The following is a 17,194-nucleotide window of genomic DNA, read 5'->3' as shown; positions in this document are numbered from 1 at the left end:
ACCCAGGGGGCAGAAGTTGCAGTGAGCCGAGATCGAGCCACTGCACTCCAGCCTGGGCGACAGAGCGATACTCCGTCTAGGAAAAAAAAAAAAAAGATTATATACCTTGGTTAGGGTAATCACTCTGTGGTTTATCCCTGTGTATGTTAATAAATTTGAATGCCTTTCTTGAAAATATATTTTTTGGCTGGGCGTGGTGGCTCACACGTGTTATCCCAGCACTTTGGGAGGCCAAGGCAGGCGGATCACAAGGTCAGGATATCCAGACCATCCACGCTAACGCGGTGAAACCCTGTGTCTACTAAAAATACAAAAAAAAAAAAAAATTAGCCAGGCGTGGTGGTGGGCACCTGTAGTCCCAGCTACTTGGGAGGCCAAGGCAGGAGAATGGCGTGAACCCAGGAGGCGAGGCTTGAAGTGAGCCAAGATTGCGCCACTGCACTCCAACCTGGGCGACAGAGCGAGACTCCCTCTTAAAAAAAAAAAGAAAAGAAAAGAAATTTTTTTGGCCAGGCACAGTGGTTCACCCCTCTAATCCCAACACTTTGTGAGGTCGAGGCGGGCAGATGGCTTGAGCTCAAGAGTTCAAGACAAGCCTGGATAACATGGCAAAACCCTATCTCTACCAAAAATACAAAAAATTAGCCAGGTGTGGTGGCACATGCCTGTGGTCCCAGCTACTTGCGAGGCTGAGGTGAGAGGATCGCTTGAACCTGGGAGGTGGAGGTTGCAGTGAGCCGAGATCATGCCACTGCACTCCAGCCTGGGTGACAGACTAAGACCCTTTCTCTATGTGCCTGTAGTCCCAGCTACTCAGGAGGCTGAGGCAGGAGAATGGCTTGAACCCAGGAGGCGGAGGTTGCAGTGAGCCAAGATCGCGCCACTGCACTCCAGCCTGGAGCGAGACTCCGTCTCAAAATAAATAAATAAATAAATAAATATTTTCTTTAATAAAAATTAATAACGTTTTCAAATATTGAAGAATTTTAAAGGATATGGACCTTGGATTTTCCTTGTGGAGAAAGTCTCCTGTATTAATTTTGTATTGCTGATAACAAAGGAAGACCCAATAAAGAGTTGCAGTCAGGGCAGTGGTGAGGTCAGATCTGTGAGTTTAACAGCCTGGCCTTGGAGTGGGTGATTTGCCCAGAGGCAGGGAGATGAGTCAGGAGGCTGCTGCATTGGTCTCAGTGAGAAACTGCGAGGCTGGAGGCCAGACAGGGAGGGCCAGATGAGCAGAACTTTAGCAGAGGAATGAAGTGGACCTGTAGCTACTGAATGTGCAGTCAGGAGGGGACCAGGGAGGTGGGGGACAGTGGCACACCTGCCCAGGGTCCAGAGGCTACTGTAGATGGGTCTGGAGTCTGAAGAGACTTATGAGCAGGAGCCTCTGAAAGCAGAGTCGTGGGCAAGGTCCAGGTGTGGCAAAGTGCCCCGTGGCGACCCTGCCCCGTGGTGACCCTGCCCCATAAGAGGGCATGGTGGAAAGAAAGCAGCCCAGGACAGTCCCTGCCTGTGGGAGAAGCAGAAGGAAGTACCCAGGACTGCCAGTCATCCAAGCTTCAGGGCCAGCTCTGGGGACCATGAGTACCAAGTTAAATATTGCTAGGGAGGCCACGCACAGTGGCTCACGCCTGCAATCCTAGCACTTTAGGAGGCCAAGGCGGGCGGATTGCCTGAGCTCAGGAGTTGGAGACCAGCCTGGGCAACACGATGAAACCACGTCTCTACTAAAATACAAAACAATTAGCTGGGCGTGGCAGCGTGTGCCTGTAGTCCCAGCTACTCTGGAGGCTGAGGCAGGAGAATTGCTTGAACCCAGGAGACAGAGCTTGCAGTGAGCCAAGATCGCGCCACTGCACTCCAGCCTGGGTGACAGAGCGAGCCTCCATCTCAAAATATATATATATATATATTTTTTTTTTTTTTTTTTTTTTTTTGCTGGGGAGAGATAATGGAATGAACTTCCCATAAGGGTAAGTCAGGAAGACTGGAGTATTTTCAGATTGGGGGAGGCCTGAGCCGCTGGTGAACAGAGGCGAAGGGGCTGGAAGCAAGAGGGCTTGTGGCTGCTGAGCAAGAAGCTTGCTGAAGGCCGGAGGCTCCAGGAAGATGCTCATGCTGCAGAACCAGCCTGAGGCCCTCCATCAGCCAGACCTGCTCCACCTTGCCCTCATCTGGAAAATGGGTTCGTGCCTGGCTCAGAGTGCTCATCCAGGTTAAATGGGATAATGAGTGAAAAGCACCTAGCGCAGTGCAGGCACACACCAGGCGCTCAGCACGTGCTAGCTGATTTTATTTTCATTATTCTCACTAGCAACACAGCCATGAGTTGCATTAGACCTCCAAGGCCTCTTCCAGTGTGGGAGGAGGAGAAAAGGGGGAAGATTGGGATCAGGATGGCAGAGGATGTCTGTCCCCACACCCCAGAGGGTGGTTAGCAACTTCACTGGGACAGAGCTGGAGGCCCGGGGGTTATCTGAGTTAAGACAGTCCCTTCCCCTGCTATGGAGAAGGATTCCGAGCTCCCTCATCCTTGCCAACCCTCTCAGAGCACTTTCCAGCCTCATGTTTGGGATGGGCCTGTGCACCCAAGGGCTGTGGCTAGACCTCCTCCCAGGCCTGCAGGGAGTCTAACACCCGCAGATCTGAAGAAGCACCTGAACAAACAGGCAGGAGGGGCAAAGCAGAGGCTCTTCACAAACTTCCCAAAGAGGGCGGCTTATGGTCCCATATCTAGAAGAGGCTGAGCAGGAATTGGGTTGAGATGAAGCAGGGGAGGTTGAGGAAAAGGAAGGCTGTCCTCCAGCCTTTCGGGCTGGAGGGCTGTGTGCCGGGGCAAGGGAAGAGGGGAACCACCAGTGCTGAAAGGAGCAGACGGGCCTCTGAACACAAGTTTAAATCTGAGCTGACACAACCCACCCCAAGGACTTCGATATCCCATCTCTGCAGTTGACAAGAAGCCAGCCTGCAGGAATGGGGGCCCAAGCTCCCTGTCTCCAGTAGGGTCTCTCTCCCCCAGGTCTCTCCTCAATGCCACTCTGTCCACCCCAGGCACACCCACCTTTTCAACCTTGGGACAGCTGGGATTCTCTGACCCAGGACCCTCTCTATACCTCTTTCCTACTTTTTTTTTGAGGCAGAGTCTTGCCCTGTCACCCAAGCTGGAGTGCAGTGGCGCAATCTCTGCTCACTGCAAACTCCGCCTCCTGGGTTCAAGAGAGTCTCCTGCCTCAGCCTCCCGGGTAGCTGGGATTACAGGCGCCCGCTACCACTCCCAGCTTTTTTTTTTTTTTTTTTTAGTAGAGACAGGGTTTCACCATGTTGGCCAGGCTGGTCTTGAACTCCTGACCTCGTGATCTGCCCACCTCAGCCTCCCAAAGTGCTAGGATTACAGGCGTGAGCCGCCATGCCAGGCCTGCCTCTTTCCTATCTTTTGAGGGTAAAATTTGTTAAAACTCCAAATGATTCCAGGCTTTAACTTTTGGGCTTACGCATATCTGAAAATAGACCAAGAGGCCAATGACAATAATTGCTACCATTTTCTACCATGTCTCAGGCACTGTGCTGAGGGCTTTACATGTACTTTCCCGTTTATCCCTCACAAGTTAGATAGCTATTTCCATTTTACAGCTAGGTATACTGAGGCTTAGAGAGGTTAAGCTCTCCCCAGAGTGACAGTGACTCCATCATCCCTCATCCTAACGCCAGCAACAGCCTAGCTGGCTCTCCATTGCCCCCTGCTGTGTATTCCCCTTCACACCCAGAGTAACCGGCTCATGGTTCCCTCCACAGGGAACAAACAGGCCTCACACATTCCTGACAACAATCCCAAATGCTGCTGCAAGGGGCCTCCCTGAGCTCCCGGTCTAAACCAGCAAGGGCCATCACTCTCTTTCATAACAGCACCCATCATTGTCTAAACACTCTGTTTTCACGTACTCCCTATAGTCTGTCATCTCCACTGGATGCACCCAAAGTTCCTTAAGGACAGGGATGTTGCCTTCCCAGCGTCTAGAACACTGCCTGGTTCCAAGGAACATCCAAGTATTTACTGAAATAAATAAAAAGTGTGGGGAGAAGAAGAGCCAGGATGTGAACCTACGTTGTTTGGGAGCCCAGGGCTCCAGTGCATTAATTACATTGCCTCCTCAAGCGGCCAGGGAAGAATTCTCCATGGCCTTGGAAGAATACAGCCCCAGCTGCAACTGTGCTTCCCCTGAGGAATAATGCGTGGAGGGAAACAGGAAGGAAACTTTTTTAAAACAGTATGTATTTCTATATTTATTTGAATTGTTGTCAGATACGTGTATCGATTACAATTTACAAAATAATGCATGCAGGCCAGGCGCGGTGGCTCATGCCTGTAATCCCAGCACTTTGGGAAGCCGAGGGGGGTGGATCACCCGAGGTCAGGAGTTCGAGACCAGCCTGACCAATATGGTGAACTCCCCATCTCTACTAAATACAAAAAATTAGCCGGGCGTGCTGTCATGCACCTGTAATCCCAGCTACTAGGGAGGCTGAGGCAGGAGAGTCGCTTGAATCCGGAAGGCAGAGGTTGCAGTGAGCCGAGATCGCGCCACTGCACTCCAGCCTGGGCAACAAGAGCGAAACTCTGTCTCTAACAATAATAATAATAATACATGCAAAATTATGTGATTCTACCCCATCCAGGTCAAGTATGTGATTCTGCCCCTTCTAGTTTAACACGCAGACGCATTACCTGCACATACCTTCCTCAGCTCCTAGATTTCTCCCTTCAGCTCACGGTAGAGAACGTTATCACAGCCTCAAGCCATCTGCTATTACACAGAACCAAGCTAAGAGAAGGATTATTTGAAAAACATCCAGGGCCGGGCGCAGTGGCTCACACCAGTAATCCCAGCACTTTGGGAGGCTGAGGCAAGCGGATCACCTGAGGTCAAGAGTTGGAGACCAGCTTGGCTAACATGGTGAAACCCCGTTTCTACTAAAAATATTAAAAAATAGGCCGGGCGCGGTGGCTCACGCTTGTAATCCCAGCACTTTGGGAGGCCGAGGCAGGCGGATCACGAGGTCAGGAGATCGAGACCACGGTGAAACCCCGTCTCTACTAAAAATACAAAAAAAAAAAAAAAATATATATATATATATATATATTAAAAAATAGCTGTGTGTTATGGCGCGCATCTGTAATCCCAGCTATTGGGAGGCTGAGGCAGGAGAATCACTTGAACCCGGGAGTTGGAGGTTGCAGTGAGCCGAGATCGCGCCATTGCACTCCAGCTTGGGCAACAAGAGTGAAACTTCGTCTCAAAAAAAAAGGAAAGAAAAACATCCTCTGAAGCAGTGCTTCTCCACCCAGCGAGACATCAGAACCACCCGGAAGCTTTCCAGAAATGCAGACCCCTGCTCCCCATCCCCAGGACCCTGATGGACTCGGTCCTGCATAGAAAATCCTGCAGGGCAATACATGGCTACTGGTTGAAGTGACACCCCTTCAGCGATCTCTGCCTCTATTCTTGGACTACTTTAGGCTTGAACGGCCATGCCATCCACAGAATCACTACCCCTGGGTTGGTCTCAACTTTAGTCAAGAGTGGCTACAAAAAATGCCCTTTTGCACTGTTTGGGATTTAACCACCACAACTCTTAGGGCCCTCTGCCTCAGCCTTACCCACTGGAGCACCTGAGAATAGTACCCCAGCAGGTGCCTCCAAAGGTTCATCTGTGCCAAACACATGAAGAAGGCAGAAGGCTGAGAGTTACCATTCTATAATAGCAGGATCTGAGAAGCTTCAGTTAGGACTTAGGGCCAGGAAAACGTGACTCCCTAAAAGAACTAAAATTCTTTCTCCCTTATAATAAAGAACTAGGTAATTGACAATTTCCTTTTTTGCCATGGCTATCAGGAAGCTCAGAGATCACATTTACCCTCACAGCTCGTATACATTTCGCCAGTTTTCATCTTTGGCATTTAGATTCTTATTTTCCTACCCTCATTATTTACAAAGCTGCCTCAGATCTTTCCCACAGAGATAGGACATAAAGGCCGGGCGCGGTGGCTCATGCCTGTAATCTTAACACTGTGGGAAGCCAAGCCGGGCGGATCACCTGAGGTCAGGAGTTCAAAACCAGCCTGGCCAACATAGCAAAACTCCGTCTCTACTAAAAATACAAAAATTAGCCAAGCGTGGTGGCAGGCGTCTGTAATCCCAGCTACTCAAGAGGCTGAGGCAGGAGAACCGTTTGAACCCAGCGGGCAGAGGTTGCAGTGAGCCAAGATTGCACCACAGCACTCCAGCCTGAGCAAACAAGCGAAACTGTCTCAAAAAAAAAAAGGGGGGGTGGCGCATAAAGAAACCTAGCGTATATTCACACAACATTTCTTATCAGCAGAACTCTGTAACGATCATTTCCAGGCCGGGCGCGGTGGCTCACGCCTGTAATCCCAGCACTTTGGTAGGCTGAGGCGGGTGGATCACGAGGTCAGGAGTTCAAGACCAGCCTGACCAACATGGTGAAACCCCATCTCTACTAAAAATACAAAATTAGCCAGGCACGGTGGCAGTAATCTGTAATCCCAGCTACTCAGGAGGCTGAGGCAGGAGAATCACTTGAACCAGGGTGGCAGAGATCGCAGTGAGCCGAGATCAAGCCACTGCACTCCAGCCTGGGTGACAGAGTAAGACTCTGTCTCAAAAAAAAAAAAAAAAAAAAAATCATTTCCAGATCCTAGCTCTGTCCACAACTCCATGAACATGAATGAAGGAAGTTTCCTCTCTATTTTCCTTTAGGGACTGTTGTGCTTCCCAACAGGACTGAGACAGCCCGGCGGGGATCACAGCTGGACTAAGTCTGCAGGGCCCCCAGACAAGTTCCAGCCTCCCCTTTCTGGCCTGTCATGACTTTGGACAGAGGTCCAGACCTTCCCAGGCCCAGTCTTCACCAGCTCGGGTTCCTTGATTTGCCAGTTACCTCCATGGCCCGTTTTCCAGGCCACTAACCTCTCTGGCTTGGAGTGAAGAAGGGTCTGACTCTGCTGCGCCCATCTCCCTCCACACCCAGGTCCCAAATAACCAGGCCACACACCGAGTTTCAAGTATCTGTCTCTTCCTTTCACTCTCTCAAAAGAAAAAAATAAATAAATTGCAGAAGGCGGCAGCATTTCCAGTCTTCCCTGGCTCCCGGACACCCGACCCCCGACCCCTGCCCCCCACCCTCCCTCCCGCATTTCCCACTCCCTAGACCCATCCCTCCCTTTTCCCCAAAAAAATTCCCAGGAAAAAAAAAAAAGCCACATTTAGACCTTCCACTCATGCAAACCGGCAAAGAAAAAAGGTGGGGGCGTGTGGAAGGCAGGGGCCCGCTGCGGAGGAGTCCCCTGCTTCTCCCCCCCAAAAAACCACCTTTGAGAAGAAAAAAAGTGGAAAAAATAAATGAGAAATCAAGGGACATGGGGAATTACGATGAGGGCAGGGGTGACCCCAGACCCTGCCTTAGGAGAGAGCGGAGGCCTGTGGCCCTGCATCCCTGCAGCGGGTGCTCCTCGAGGGGGCCCTGACTTCTGGAATGTGTGTGGGAGAGGATGGGGGAGGGCAGGTGGCCCCCGGTGGGTCTGTGTGTGCAGTGGGGGCGGGCGGGGGTGGGGACCCTAAGGAGCAAAGGCTCGGAACAAGGAGCCCAGCTCCCCCCAGACCCCAGGTTCCTGGCGTTCAGGAGCCCGGTTCTGGGGTGCGGGGATACATGCAGAGGAGTGTCCCCCCTCCAATAGGCTGGATCCAGGTAGAAAGGAAATAAATAAGAAGGGGTGGGAGGGAGGCCGGGGGGAGCCAAGGGCTTGGGCAATTCAGTTCAGACCAAGGGCCCAGGTGATGGAGGCAGGGCGAGTCCAGGCCAAGCCAGGGCAGGAATCAGAGTCTCTCTCGGGCTGGAACCCAGATGTAGGGGCCTGAGAGGTCCTCGATGACACGCTTCACCTTGTGGTAGATCTCCTCAAAGCTGTCACCCTCCACGATGGCTGGGAGTGGGGTGGAGCAGGGAGTGAGGCCAAGGAAGGGCCAGAGGACACCTGGCCAAGGGGGTTGCACCAGCCCAGAGGAAAGGACACCTCTTTCCAATTCTCCAAGCCATGAGTCGTGGCGCTGCACCTGGCCACAGGGGCACCTCTTTTTTTTTTTTTTTTTTTGAGATGGAGTTTCACTTTTTAGCACCAGGCTGGAGTGCAGTGGTGCGATCTCTGCTCACTGCAACCTCTGCCTCCCGGGTTCAAGCGATTCTCCTGCCTCGGCCTACCGAGTAGCTGGGATTACAGGTGCCCGCCACCACGCCCTGCTAATTTTTGTATTTTTACTAGAGACGGGGCTTCATCATGTTGGCCAGGCTGGTCTTGAACTCCTAACCTCAGGTGATCCACCCGCCTCGGCCTCCCATAGTGCTGGGATTACAGGCGTGAGCCACCGTGCCGCGCCCACAGGGGCACCTCTTTCTAAGCCATCCACTGGGGGTGGCGGGGGAGCTCTTTCTAATCCGAGCAAAGGCACCCTACGTGCTGGCAACAGCCTTGCTGTGGTCTCACCTGAGAAGCACTCTGTGAACTCCTGCTCCAGCTTGGTGGCTCTGTCGAAGGCTTTGCGGGCTTGCTCCTCTGTGATCCGCTTGTTAATCTCTCTGTGAAGAGGGAGGGAGAGCAGGCCTGAGACTGGGCCCACCTGACCCTGCCTTTTATCTCCTCTATCCAGGAATGTTAAGTGTTCTTCTATTTGGAGCACATAGCAAAAACAAAAATACAATTCCCAATATCCTCTGGAGCCATAGATGAGACCCCACCCGCAACCGCCCCAGCCAGGTGTGGCTACTCCAGGGACATCTACGGAGCTTCATCCTTCCAGCCTTCAGCCCCAGAGATGGGATTCGGACTCCAATTCCCAACAACCCTGGAGGCCCTGACTTGCCCCAGCCGGTATGCCCCAGGGGCTACTGGGAGATGTAGTCCTGTCTAGCTCAAGGCAGGAGAGGAGGGGAAAGGCCCGATTCCCCCACATCCTCTGGGTTCCAGGGATCCCCCTCAGGGGCTGCTGAAACCGCTGTCCAGGGTTCTGAAGGGAGAGTTGACCACAGAGGCCTTGCGAGGCCCAGGGCCACAGGTGTTGGGGGAGCAGAGGGAAGGCCCCCAGGACCATACTCACAGCACATTCTCCAGGGAGCGGGGGCGGATGAAGATGGCGATGGGGTGCAGGTGGGCCGCCTGCAGCCGCCGCACGGCATTGGCCGAGACATCGAGGATGCAGTGCTTCCCCTGGGGGCAGGCAGGGTGGGCGGAGGGGGGCCAGCGGGTGGCAAAAAAGGACAGACAGCAGGACAGACAGAAAGGACAGACGGGGAGAGGTGGGGAATGGGAAGTTGGCCGAAGGGGAGTGACATGGATGTCAAGAAACACGGGGGCAGCGAGTCAGGCAGGAAGGGGGTATGGACAGAGTAAAAGACAGAGAGAAGGAAAGGGAAGATGGAGAGCACGGGAGAGGGCAGGGACAGGACAGAATGGAGGAAGGGAGGAGCACCAGGCAGGCAAGGACCCAAGAGATGGTGGCAGAGCCGGGGCAGCAGCGAGTGGGGCGGGGTGTGCAAGGCAGAGGTGACACAGGCAGGAAGGAAAGCCAAGAAAAAGGAGAAAGGAAGTAGGATAGAGGGAGGAGGGAGGGGAGGACGGACAGAGGACAGACAGATGGAAGGAACAAGGAGACAGATGGGAGGGAGTGAGGCAGATGGAGAAAGGAACCGTGGAGGGAGGGAGGGCAGGGTGAGGAGCAGTGGGGAAAGGAAAGGAGTTAGCAGAGGAGTGGGAGAGGGGAGCGGGGCCCCAGGAAAGGGTGAGGCAGGGGAGAGGGCCAGAGGGGAATCAGGAAAAAGGGAGGGACCCAATGCGGAAGGCCAAGCCACCAAAGACAAGGCCATGGGAAGACAGGAGAAATGGGGCAAGGAGAAGGGAGTGGGGAGAGAAAGAGGCCAGATGGTGGTGGGGAATTTGGGGTCAGGAAGCGAGGGAGGCAGGAGAGAGAGAGCAGGGGCAGAGAGCAGGCGGTCAGACAGAGTTGCCCAAGAGGAGAAGGAGGTGGAGGAGCAGAGTCGAGACCCAGCAGAGAAAGAGACAGAGAGAGAGAGAGTTAGAAGAGCTGGAGGGAGGCAGTGGGGTGGGGAGAGGGGAGAAGGAAGAGGACCGGGTGCCCACCAGGTCCTACCTGCTCTGCCACCTCTCGCACGGACTGGACGCTGGTCCCATAGAGGTGGCTGTTGTACTGGCCGGCCTCAATGAACTTGTGCGCCTGAATGTCCTTCTCCATTTTCTCCCGAGACGACACAAAGTGGTAATCCCGGCCATCTATCTCATACTCCCGCTTGGGCCGTGTCGTATCTGCCAGGAAGTCACCCCACCCCCCAAAGATCTAACCACCATCCCTCTAGCTTAAATCCTGCCTACTTCAATCAAATCCCCATAGTGTCCAGCTGGTCCTTTGGTGAAAGGGAGCTGCCAGGGAGACCAAGACTGCAGAGGCCAGAACTGCTTCCCCTAGCACCCTCCAGGGCCTCCAAGTCTCTGGCCTGGGCATGGGTACTGTGGAATGAGAGGGTGGCTGAGAAACACCCCTTCTCGGAGAAACCCTGTATCTCCCTACACACCGATCCCCCAGGAGGCTCTGCCTATGGCCCCAGGGATGGGCCTCCCCCGCCCCACCCCCACTTCCACCTTCTCCTCCATCCAAGGCCCCAGCACTCACGGGGAACACAGGATCCAAACTTGTCGGGGAACTCGGAGAGAAGATCATCGTTGGCGCGGTCCTTGGTGGGCCCAAGGATGATGATGGGGCGAGCATAGTGCACTGCAGAGAGAGCCTGGCTTAGGCCGAGCGCAGGGTTGGGGGAGCAGCAAGCGCTGGGGCCGAGGCAGGGGCCAGGGCTCACCTTCCATCTGCGTCACTGTCTCGTAGCTCAGAACCGAGTCTTCTCGACCTGGTGGGAGGTGGGGCATCTGCAAGGGGCTCTAAAACAGGGGACCTGGAGCCCTGTCTCCCCCTTGAAGAAGCAACTCAGTGCTCCTCTCACCCACATCTTCCCGAACTGACCCTACCTACCCTGTGATCCAGAGCTGGAGCCCCAGTCCTAGGAAGAAAAAGCAGGCCATGGGGTGAGTGACAAGCTCAGCTCCATGAACCCTCACATTTCCACCCAGGCTCACACCCTCCTCCACCTACCTTGGCCTTTAACCTTGACCACTCTCGTCGCTCAACCCTGTGGGATACATGGAGGGATAGGCGGATAGGGGAATGCCCAGTGAGGAACCCCGCCGCCCCCATGCTCCGGGCCAGCCAACAACCCCTTCTCCACGTTCCGGGGCAGCTGACACCCCTTCTCCACGCTCCGGGCCAGCTGACAACCCCTTCTCCACATTCTGGGGCAGCTGACGCCCCTTCTCCTGCAGCCCTGGACGCTGTGCTCCTCAATAAGGAGTTGTCCTTCCCAAAGGCTCATGGGAGCCACGGACCTCAGGAGGGCGCAACAGACAAACCCCTAGGAGTTCAGAGGGCAAACCCATCCCCTGTTGGCTGCCCACCCCAGGGACCTTGGGAACTTCAGTGCCTGTGGCAGGAAGGCTACAGAGCCCAGGAGCCTCACCGCCGTTTGCTGGGGATGAACCCAATGTCATCGGTCTCACTGTCAGAGTGGACCCGCCGTGCCTGCCACCACTCCTCATCACTAGCATCGATGACATGCAGCACGTCCCCAAAGCGGAAGCTCAGGGCCTGGCTCAGGAAGCCGCAGTCCTTGGTCTTGTCGTAATCAAACAGGGCCCTGGAGGGCAAGTGGCTATTGGTCAGAGCCCGGCTGAGGACTCCAGGAAGGATGCCCCAGTCACCCTGAGACCTGGCCCAGAGGTCTGCAGATGGCACTCCCATGGGAGCTATGGATGCCGAGGAACCCAAAACTGTGTGGGGACCAAACGCTGACTATAACTCATAACAACTATTAGCCATCGCTCAGTCCACACTGAGCACAGTTTCCAGAGGGAGGGCTTGAACTTGACCCTCTCAAGAAAGCAGTTTGGGCCGGGCGTGGTGGCTCACGCCTGGAATCCCAGCTGACTTTGGGAGGCTGAGGCGGGCGGATCACAAGGTCAGGAGATCGAGACCATGGTTAAACCCCGTCTCTACTAAAAATACAAAATATTAGCAGGGCGTGGTGGCGGGTGCCTGTAGTCCCAGCTACTTGGGAGGCTGAGGCAGGAAAATGGCGTGAACCCAGGAGGCGGAGCTTGCAGTGAGTGGAGATCACGCCACTGCACTCCAGCCTGGGCAACGGAGCCAGACACCGTCTCAAAAAAAAAAAAAAAAGAAAGAAAAAGAAAAAGAAAGCAGTGTGCAGTACACATGCACGTCATAAAGTCATAGGGGTAACCTTGAATCTGCCCAAATTCATAAGAAAAAGAAAATGTCCCGTGTTTCCAAATAATGGTTACCCTTACCAGTATCAAATTTCTATCAGTAAGTCACAACCCCTGGGGTCAGAACCAGAGCAGGAATGAAGATGCGGAGGAAAGCAATGGGCCTGGGGAGGAGGGAGGAGACCCCGGGCCCCCTGGGAGTGTGATAACCAGATGACATTCCCCCTGGGAGCCACCACAGAACCTCTGTGGTCACTGGGAGTCAGAACAACCTTGGGGACCAACCGGACCCGAGCAGGGAGGAAGGGCAGAGCAAGGGCTCAGGTGGGAGCCAGCGTCTGGGTGGCCGGTGGTAACATTCAACAAGAGGGAAACTGCTGGCACAGCAAGATGGAACCCAGGTCCATAGCAGGATGATGAGCTCAGTGTGGGACATGTTGAGTGTGGGACGCCTGTGGGACATCCCGGTGGAGATGGCCAGAAAGCAGATGGCCAGAAGTGCAGGTCTTGACCTCTGGAAAGAGGTCAGCCAGGGCAAACACCTCCGAGAGACATCTGCAGAGCGCAGCAGCAGAGGAGGCCATGCAAGCCACAGGGCCAGAGAGGGAGAGAAGTGGAGGGGTGACCCCCGGGGGCAGGAGAGAGGTGTGTTCTGGCAGAAACCTAAGCCACAAAAAGAGTCAATGGAGACGAGCCCTAAGAGGGGAGCAAAATGCCGCTGGAGAGACAGGGGCAGGCACCACAGAGCTGCGGCCCACCTCTCCGGGACTGCCCATAGGGACGTGAAGGCTGGGGCAACACTCCAAATACCCTAGAGGACCCTGCTTCACCAAGCACTAACCTTTGAGATGCCAAATTATGGGGTGGCCTGGGAGTCCCGGGGAAGTGCTGGGATGACCAGGGGCTAGAAGGCAATTGGGATACTTGGGGCAGAGGCTATTTTCCCATCGACAGGGAGTACTTCAAATGTTAACCTGTGCAGCCAAGCCCATGAACCCTGGCTGCGCCTCAGGCCTGGGGTGGGGAGCTAGAGCAGGCAGGGTGGAGAGGAGAAGCAGCTGAGGCCCGAGCCAGGCACAGAGTGCCCAGGAATGCAGAGGGGCTGAGGAGCCCAGCCCGGGAAGCCTCTGACCTGATGTAGAAACCCCTTTTGGGGTTGCTCCGCAGGGACGCAGTCCCTGAGCCCAAGCTGCTGTTCATGAGCTGTTCCCGAAGGTCGTGGATCTTGGCCTCGAATCGGCTGTACTCTGAGGAAGGACAGGGAGGTTCCTGAGCTCTGTCCCCATCCTACTGCCACCCCTGTCCTCCCCTACTGAAGCCATCAGCTGACGAAGAGTTCTAAGGGCCATTTTAGCTCATAAGACAAGGAACTTCCAGCCTGATACCTTCTGGTTTATACTGAGCGATGATCGTGACCGTCTGACCCGCATTCTTCAGGGCAATGGCAGCCTGCTCGTGGCTGGCATTTCGGAGGTCAACACCGTTGACCTAGAGAGAGGACGACAGGCTATGTCACCAGCGACAGGAGGCAGCACTTCTGGGTCCAGGTGGAGCAGGGAGTGGTACCGCAAGAGGACTCGGCTGCAGCCCACCCAGGCCCCTCCCCAAGAGCTCTGCGCTCTGCCCTGTGGGGAGGGGGTGGTGCAGGTAGGGGCAGGCCTTCCCTCACCGACAGGATCTGGTCCCCCTTCCGCAGCTCCCCACTGAGGTCTGCAGGGCCCCCGGCCAGGATAAAGGAGATGAAGATGCCTTCACCGTCCTCGCCACCCACGATGTTGAAGCCCAGGCCCGTGGAGCCCCGGTGTATCACAATTCGCCTCGGTTCTCGGGGAATGTCTTCCTCCCCGAGCAGGTCCTTGGCCACTGGAGAGTAGCGCCGAGGGGAAGTGGGGGTCATGGCTGTGGGGTAGTCGGTGCCCAGGTAGCTGCTGTGACTGATCTCATTGTCCAGGTGCTGGGAATAAGCTGAGGAAGACAGGGCAGAGATGAAAGTGCCCGGAGGGAAACAGCACCCGCCACCCAACCTTCTCCCCAGGATGCCAGGAGAGCCAAAGTTAGGTGGAAGGGAAGGTATTCCCAGAGATGCCAGGGTGGGGTGGTAAGGGGATATCAGATCACAGTGACATCAGGGGTCAGGAATCTATAGGTGACATCAGAGGCTGGTTGTCCTAGGGGATAAAGGATTTGAACGTTATATCTCCTCAGTATGCCAGGGATAGGGAAGTCAAAGGGAACATTAATATTACGCTTTGGGGGTTTTCTTTTGGTTCCTGTGTCACTCAAATCTCTTAATCCATAAAATTCTTCTCTCTCTTTTTTCCCCCCATCTCCTTGCCATCCATTCGTTGAAAAAACTAGGTCATTTGTCTAAAAGAATTTCCCACATTCTATGAGGGAAATTCTTTTTTTGGTTTTTTTTTTTTTTTTTTTGAGAAGGAGTCTCAGGCTGGAGTGCAGTGCCGTGATCTCAGCTCACTGCAGCCTCTGCCTCCCAGGTTCAAGTGATTCTCATGCCTCAGCCTCCCAAGTAGCTGGGATTACAGGCGCATGCCACCATGCCCAGCTAATTTTTGTATTTTTAGTAGAGACAGTGTTTCACCATGTTGTCCAGGCTGGTCTGGAACTTCTGACCTCAAATGATCCACCCGCTTATGCCTCCCAAAGTGCTGGGATTACAGGCATGAGCCACCTTGACCAGCCTATGAGGGAATTTCTAACAGGGAAATTACTGCTTACCCTCCTGTGGTTTGTTTAGCCTGTGCCTCTGCCCCTGTATCTCCTGTAAACTGGCAGTTCATTCTGGAGGCTTGATCAGTTTCAAGTTCAATTCAGAGTTTTTTTTTTTAGTAAGTCCTATATACTTCATAGGTAGCGCTACGTTCTTCCTACAGCATCACCACAGGATGCAATAATGCCTGGTTGTCTTTCTGTCAGGTAAGATTAATGGTAGGTTCAGGGTCATCAGCCCAGTCCATCCATTATCTAGCGCCCCATCAGCCTTTCAGATAAGTTTTAGCCACACTGACAATCACCGCCTGGTTCTGATATGTATCAAGGACTGCAAAATGGTGGCGATTGTCATTTACTAGTGGGAATTCTTCTGTAAAAAAGAAAAATCTCGGCCAAGCACGATGGCTCACGCCTGTAATCCCAGCACTGTGGAGGCCAAGGCAGGCGGATCACTTGAGGTTAAGACTTTGAGACCAGCCTGGCTAACATGGTGAAATCCCGTCTCTACTAAAAATACAAAAATTGGCTGGGCGTGGTGGCTCACGTCTATAATCCCAGGTACTCGGGAGGCTAAGGCAAGAGAATTGCTTGAACCCAGGAGGCGGAGGTTGCAGGAGCCAAGATTGTGCCACTGCACTCCAGCCTGGGCGACAGAGCGAGACTCCCTCTCAAAAAAAAAAAAAATCCTCCAGCTTGGGTAACATGGTGAAACCCTATCTCTACAAAAGACAAAAGTTAAAAGTTAGCTGAGGCTGGGCGCAGTGGCTCACGCCTGTAATCCCAGCACTTTGGGAGGCCGAGGCAGGTGAATCACAAGGTCAGGAGTTCAAAACCAGCCTGACCAAGATGGTGAAACCCCGTCTCTACTAAAAGTACAAAAATTAGCTGGGCACAGTGGCAGGCGCCTGTAATCCCAGCTATTCGGGAGGCTGAGGCAGGAGAATTGCTGGAACCCAGGCGGCAGAGGTTGCAGTGAGCCAAGATCATGCCACTGCACTCCAGCCTGGGTGACAGAGGGAGACTCCATCTCAAAAAAAAAAAAAAAAGTTAGCTGAGCATGATGGCACTCGTCTGTAATCCCAGCTACTCGGGAGGCTGAGGTGGGAGGATCGCTTGAGCCCAGGAGGCGGAAGTTGCAGTGAGCGAAGATCACACCACTGCACTCCAGCTTGCTGGGTGACAAAGCAAGACCTGCCTCCAACAAAAAAAAAGCAAAAACAAAAACAAAAAAACAGCCCTATGTCAACCTATTGGTTACTCTCTGAGGTAGTTTGCACTCGAAAGGGAGGATAAATGCATGCCTCTCTCTGCATGCCTCTCTCCCTTTATTCACCAATTTCAGAATGAATGAGATTGCCTAGCATCCTCCAGTTTTTTATTTTATTTTATTTTATTTTTGGATGGAGTTTCACTCGTCGCCCAGGCTGGAGTGCAGTGGTGCAACCTTGGCTCACTGCAACCTCTCCCTCCCAGGTTCAAGGGATTCTCCCACCTCAACCTCCCAAGCAGCTGGGATTACAGGCGCCCACCACCACACCCGGCTAATTTTTTGTATTTTTAGTAGAGACGGGGTTTCGCCATGTTGGGCAGGCTGGTCTCAAACTCCTGACCTCAGGTGATCCGCCTGCCTCGACTTCCCAAAGTGCTGAGATTACAGGCGTGAGCCACTGCGCCCAGCCAAAATATTTTTAAGTATTATTATGACCTTAAAGATTTTAATATATTTAATGAGTTTTCACTGGCCAGTAGAAGCCCCTTCAGTTTGGATCCTGTGTCTTTGCTGAGACCCTATTAGTCTTGGATACCTTCCTTGTTCTCTAGTATGAAAGAAGTTAGAAGCTCATCTTATACATTTATTGCCAAAGATTTTAAATTGGCTGGGCATGGTGGCTCAGGCCTGTAATCCCAGCACTTTGGGAGGCCGAGGTGGGCGGATCATGAGGTCAGGAGATCGAGACCATCCTGGCTAACACGGTGAAACCCCATCTCTACTAAAATATACAAAAAAATTAACCAGGCGTGGTGGCGGGCGCCTGTAGTCCTAGC

At 53.6% G+C, this 17,194-nt stretch overlaps 1 protein-coding gene across 9 annotated transcripts in view; it reads right to left on the bottom strand.

Annotated features, from left to right (window-relative positions):
* Positions 1 to 7,078: 7,078 nt before the first annotated feature.
* The window catches only part of DLG4 (discs large MAGUK scaffold protein 4), a 30,464-nt gene continuing 20,348 nt past the window's right edge, over positions 7,079 to 17,194 (bottom strand). For all 9 annotated transcript variants that reach the window (XM_012503907.2, XM_030799923.1, XM_030799924.1 and 6 more), the window contains 12 exons: positions 14,088 to 14,383; positions 13,804 to 13,906; positions 13,551 to 13,665; positions 11,653 to 11,829; positions 11,232 to 11,268; positions 11,112 to 11,139; positions 10,942 to 10,989; positions 10,758 to 10,859; positions 10,221 to 10,393; positions 9,171 to 9,280; positions 8,561 to 8,652; positions 7,079 to 8,002 (listed from right to left, as the gene is read on the bottom strand). In XM_012503907.2, coding sequence (XP_012359361.2) covers positions 7,896 to 8,002; positions 8,561 to 8,652; positions 9,171 to 9,280; positions 10,221 to 10,393; positions 10,758 to 10,859; positions 10,942 to 10,989; positions 11,112 to 11,139; positions 11,232 to 11,268; positions 11,653 to 11,829; positions 13,551 to 13,665; positions 13,804 to 13,906; positions 14,088 to 14,383 — 1,388 coding nt within the window. In that variant the 3' untranslated portion in view covers positions 7,079 to 7,895. The remainder of the gene's footprint in view (positions 8,003 to 8,560; positions 8,653 to 9,170; positions 9,281 to 10,220; positions 10,394 to 10,757; positions 10,860 to 10,941; positions 10,990 to 11,111; positions 11,140 to 11,231; positions 11,269 to 11,652; positions 11,830 to 13,550; positions 13,666 to 13,803; positions 13,907 to 14,087; positions 14,384 to 17,194) is intronic.

The sequence above is a fragment of the Nomascus leucogenys genome, chromosome 19 (assembly GCF_006542625.1).
Source record: "Nomascus leucogenys isolate Asia chromosome 19, Asia_NLE_v1, whole genome shotgun sequence".
In the NCBI taxonomy this organism is placed as follows: Eukaryota; Metazoa; Chordata; class Mammalia; order Primates; family Hylobatidae; genus Nomascus; species Nomascus leucogenys.
This window is presented reverse-complemented; position numbering and strand designations above follow the sequence as displayed.